The sequence below is a fragment of the Nannospalax galili genome, unplaced genomic scaffold (assembly GCF_000622305.1).
Source record: "Nannospalax galili isolate Female #2095 unplaced genomic scaffold, S.galili_v1.0 scaffold646, whole genome shotgun sequence".
Classification (NCBI taxonomy): Eukaryota; Metazoa; Chordata; class Mammalia; order Rodentia; family Spalacidae; genus Nannospalax; species Nannospalax galili.
The window spans coordinates 3,760,291-3,765,630 of NW_008355279.1; the positions used below are offsets into that span (position 1 = coordinate 3,760,291).

The 5,340-nt window shown below is 41.0% G+C and overlaps 1 protein-coding gene across 1 annotated transcript in view; it reads right to left on the minus strand.

Annotated features, from left to right (window-relative positions):
• Positions 1 to 1,818, minus strand: part of Armc2 (armadillo repeat containing 2) — a 123,466-nt gene extending 121,648 nt beyond the window's left edge. Inside the window, exon 1 of the mRNA XM_008852442.2 lies at positions 1,570 to 1,818. Coding sequence (XP_008850664.1) covers positions 1,570 to 1,624 — 55 coding nt within the window. The 5' untranslated portion in view covers positions 1,625 to 1,818. The remainder of the gene's footprint in view (positions 1 to 1,569) is intronic.
• Between the last annotated feature and the right edge of the window lie 3,522 nt (positions 1,819 to 5,340).

A 5,340-nucleotide genomic window follows, 5' to 3' on the forward strand; every position in this document is an offset into this window, starting at 1 on the left:
AAAATTTTTTTTTTTTTTTTTTTTTTTTTTTTTTTTTTTTTTTTTTTTTTTTTTTTTTTTTTTTTTACAAAATTTCCAACAGGAAAAGATTTCAGATTGGGAGAGGGCACCTGGCAGAGTTCTGGAGGGGGCAGTGCTTGAACTCAGTTCTGGAAAATGGGCTGACTTTGAAGAAGTGGCAGTGGCTAGAGGATAGAAAGAAGCTCTAACAAAGTCAATGAGTGAGCCAAGAAAGAACATCAAGAACATACTGTGTATGGACAAGAGGAAATTCCAAAATGAAGTCCGGAGGTGGATGGGGCGGGGGGAGAACTACATGTCAGGAAAGAAACAAAATAAAAGCTGATGAGCAAACTAAAGATTTTTGAGGAAGATTTTTTGACCTTTACCTTGGCTGTTAATAGTCACCCGAACCAGATCTTTCTTGCTAAGTGCAACACAGCACTATCAGCATGCTTACAATCAGTGTCTGCCTGTGTACCCTCATTTCCCAGCAAATCAAATACTCAGGACATTTTCCATGGCTGAATTACTTTGGTGTTAATATGAGCATCCAAGCAGGTGGTGGAAAAATGTATAGATGTTGAAGCAAGGATTTAAGTCCTATGACAATCTGTAGCTCTGTGGCCTGGGCAAGGCCTTGAACACTTCTGTGTCTGTGCCCCACTTTTGTAAAACATGGGTAACAGCAATTGCCTCTTAGGGTTTTTAGAATCATATGAAATGGCCCTTGTGCTTCAACATGGTGCCCTCAGAAACAGTAAGAACTACTGTCCAGGTGCATGAGATAAAAAGAAGTAGGAAAAAGTTCTCCATCCCATAAGTGAAAAAAGAAATCACAAAACAGAATGAGAACTTTTGCAAAGTTTATGACATCAGGGAAAGGGGAAAACATTGCTATTCTGGGATATAGACATGCTCAGTGTTTTCATGCATAGCACAAGTTCTAAAATTTAAGGTGAGCGTGCATTCCTTTATGAAAAGAAAAATTGTATTAACCATTTTGAATGTCAGTTATGCCAAATCAACCTCAACTAATCAGAATCTCAGAGAGTCACAAAATTGGATACAAATAACGTGGCTTGCTTTTCTACCAAGCTGAAAAAAATTTAAGTCAGGGTGAAGTAGAAGACCTGCTGTAATACTCAAGAGATGTATCCTAAAAGGTATCTTGTGCACATAAGATGCATTTTTAATATTGTTTCACATGCATTTTTTTGAGGCCCCATCTGTTGCCTAGAAAAATCCAAGTACAATTTGTATGACCTTGGCCAGGTCGCCTGTCTAGACAAAGTCCCTTAGCCTACCTCTCTTTTATTCAACCAGTATTACTGAGCTTCTGTGACTAAATACTAGGCAAGTCACTAGGTGCTCAGTGGTGTTATAGAAACAGACATCTGTGCCCGACTTCCGAGAGCAGGTAAAGTATTACCGGACAACTGCAGGAGAGGTCCCGGGGGACCCACAGGGGGACTCCTCACCTCCGCTGGGCACAGAGGTTCCCCCACTCCTGGCAGTAGCCGCTCCTCCACCTGTCCAGGCCAGGGCAGGGAACCGCAGCATCCTCACCTAGCCCGCCGGTCCTCGGGCGCTCCAGCTCAACCCGGCCTGCCAGCGTTTCCATGGTAACCGTACACAAACTACCTCCTGCTGCTGCCCGGGTCGTCAGCCTGCAGAGCCCGGCTGCTGCTGAACCGAAGTCTAAGGGATGCTTTCGGGGTGTGCACTGGGAAGGGAACTCCCGGATCCACCCAAAGCACCTGTGGTGAGCGCAGGAGACAGAGACCCTGCGGAGATTAGCTCATCCTCTGGCTTCTCCAAGAGCAGCTGCAACAGAGCTGGGGGGCGGGGTGGCCCAGCGCTACTGGGCTTGCGCCAATTCCACCACGCATGCGTAGCAGTGCCGAGGCGTGGCGACCGCTGGTGCTGGAGCGGACCTGAACGGAAAAGTCTGACTACCGCTGTGTGGAAGCATCGTCTTCTGTTAAATTGGGAATTTACCCACCCACATTTGTTAATCCTCTACGAGATCTCCGTGCCTCTATTAAATATAAAGTGGAGGGTACTGTGTGTTAGTACCTACCTGAGTCTTGAGCTGCTATGCAAATAGAATGTGGAAAAATATATATAAAGCGCTATGAACGTGGCAATGAATTCAAGTTGTAGGGTATTATTAAACCTCTGCATTTCTGCAGCAGTTTACAGAGTAAGCTCACTGGAGAGGAACTAGGGGCTCGCGGTCAGGTGAGTGCCAGGGCGATCATATCTAGGTTTGTGGCCAGTCACTTTGTGTTTTACTGCATTACCATGGCTCGATGGGGGAGGGGTAAATCCCATTTATATGTTTCTAGTTTAAATTCTGTTCTCTCCTATAGTAGATCATTCACAACACTTGCGAAATACAAGTGAGCAGAATTACTCTCCAGGTTTACGTTTTGTAAATACAGGCATTTTCACCTCAAGTGTTGTCAACATTGGAAAAATGCCATATCCGGTGTTGCTAAGCGTCTTGTAAAGAATAATTAAATTGAATATTTTTGAATACATACTATGTTTGATGAGAAATGGTACCTGGAACTAAAGGAATGAAAACAGTTTCAAAGTGTCCAATAGGATTTCCCATATAACAGACAAATATTTAATGGTTGATTAAATTTAGGACCCAAACCAAAATATTTGTGTTCTTTGGGCTTGAAATCCTTTTTGGTGATTCAACTGAAATTGTCCTATCAAGTCCCATTTACTGGTCCCTGGATTCTGTTGTACAAAAGGACATTACCTGTTTCATATGAAGGCCATAAATAGTATTTTAATTTCACAATATGTGTGTGAGACCTGATATGATGTAGCTTCATTGTGGTCTCTCAGCACCATTTTAAAATCCAGTGCTGTTTATCTGTCCTCAGATAGAAAGTTAGAATCTTCACATTTTCTGCTGTTCTTAGACAACTATCTGATAGCAACACAATCCCTGCTTCCTTCCAAATTATATTGGGTGCAAATCATAACAGATTTATCGAACTTTGCTTGAAATTCAGTTTTCATCTTCCTAGCCTTCACCCTAGGTTTGAAGTCTATCATGAAACTTCCCAGAAGAGATGCAGCTACCTTAGGCTGACCCCTCTTGTATTCCCTGAAACCCTTTTAAGACCCAGTATGGATCCAATTAGGTGGGGAGGGGAGAAGAGGTAAAGAAAGAGGTGGAGTGCGTCTTCCTGAAGTCTAGCTTAGAGCTTGCTGTACTGGCCTATGGTTAAAGTGTTGAGATCTGTATGTATCTTTGTAGCCTGTAAGGGCTGCCTCACCTTCACTTGGAAGTCATGACTATACAGTCATTACTTTTATGGAAGCATTATCTTAAAAACCTGCTGGAAGCTAGGCATGAAGGTTCATGCCTATAATCCCAGCACTTGGGAGGCATAGAAAGAAGGATTGCCTTGAGTTTAAGACTAGACTGGGTTACAGAGTGAGACCCTGTCTCAGAAGACAAAACAAACAAAAGAATAAACCTTCTGTAATGTCAGTTGTTAGCTATGGTTTTGCAGTCAGGATCTTGGGCTAAACTAGACCTTATAGGCACACCACTAAAATCAGAAGCTAATCAATCCAGTAGGCCATATGTGAGCCAGGCAAGTTAGAATAACTGAAAAGAATGACAAGGGAAGACTTACAGGAAACAGCTATTGAAAGAAGGTATCTAGAGTACCACAGTGGCAGCCTATGATCCTGACTTAGCTATTCTTCCAGGTCCCCAATGGCTATTTAACAGAATTCTACATAGGTAGACCTTGTAAGGAGAATGAGTTTAAAATCAAAACTACCAACATGTCTCATAGATCTTAAGGAGAAATGATTAATTGTAAGTTTCTGGCATTAAAAAAAATGCTTTATGTGTGTTTGTATGTCTATGTGTATATGTAAATACACATGTGTGCAGGTGTCTGTGGAGGCCCGAAGAAGGTATCAGATCCCTTAGAGCTGGATGTACAGAGGATTGTGAGCCACCCAACATGGGTGCTAGAAACTGAACTCAGATCCTCTGGAAAACAGCAAGTGCTCTTAACCACTGAACCATCACCAATTATCTGACATTCATATTTTATAATTTCTAAATTGATTTCACTTGACATATTTCATTATGTTGTCTTATTTGGAATTTACATAAGCCTAAAGGTTACTCCAAGGGTTGTTCCCTACTTTAACTTGAAAGTGGAGGTTCAGAATGATTAAGTAATCTGTCTATAAGCATACAGCTAGCAAAGGAGCCTGTGAGCTAGTGTTCTTGGTTCCCATGTCCAGTGGGCTGTCCTATCACTGTACATGCATAAACATAATTTCCTAGACTGTGAAGGGCTGTAAGGATCAAGAGGAACTTCAGAATTTTCACATTCACTTGAAAATGCCTGCTTAACTTCTGGATTTTGAGTTAGAAAGAGAATTGTGTTAATAGTAGATGGAGTAATATAATCTTGTGAATGCTCTGATACAAAAATGCAAAAACTGGGGTGACTGGAGAGATGGTTCAGCAGTTAAGAGCCCTTACTGCTCTTGCAGAGGACCAGAGTTTGGTTCTCAGAATCCACATAAGGTGGCTCACAACTGCCTGTAACTTCAACTCCAGGAAGCATATTCATGTGCAGACACACATACACATAAATAAAAATAAAATGGATTTTAAAAATAGGAAAGAAGATAAACTCATTTTTTTATTTTCAAGCAAATAAACTTTACAGTCTATAATTACATCACATATGCCTCATATTATATTTAGTGCTTATTTGGACTTATTTATTAGGTATATCCTTGAAAAGATACAGATTAAATACTGCCCACCTCATGATTTTATGACTGTAACAGAGCTGTGACTTATAGGGAAAAATTGCTTCTAGCATGGAATAAAAATCACCAATTTAGCCGGGCGTGGTGGTACACACCTTTAATCCCAGCACTCAGGAGGCAGAGGCAGGCAGATCCTCTGTGAGTTCAAGGCCAGCCTGGTCTACAGAATTCCAGGCAGCTGGAGCTACAGGGCAACCCTGTCTCAAAAAGACCCCCCCCAAAAAAAAATCACCAATTTAGAATTCCAATATTCATTTTAAAAATATTCTGCTTTTGTCATTAGGGAATTTCAGTCCTTTAATTATATTTATCATATAATCCCTATGAAGAATTCATCAAATTGATAGCCTTTGCAATTTGCATACAAATTCAAAAGAACAGATACATTTAAATGCAATTTGATGTAAATTTACAATACAATGAAAATTAAGTTCATGGAACTGGACCTGTGGAATTTGGCTGAAAGCCATCAGCTCAAAAAGTTACATGAAAAACTTCTAT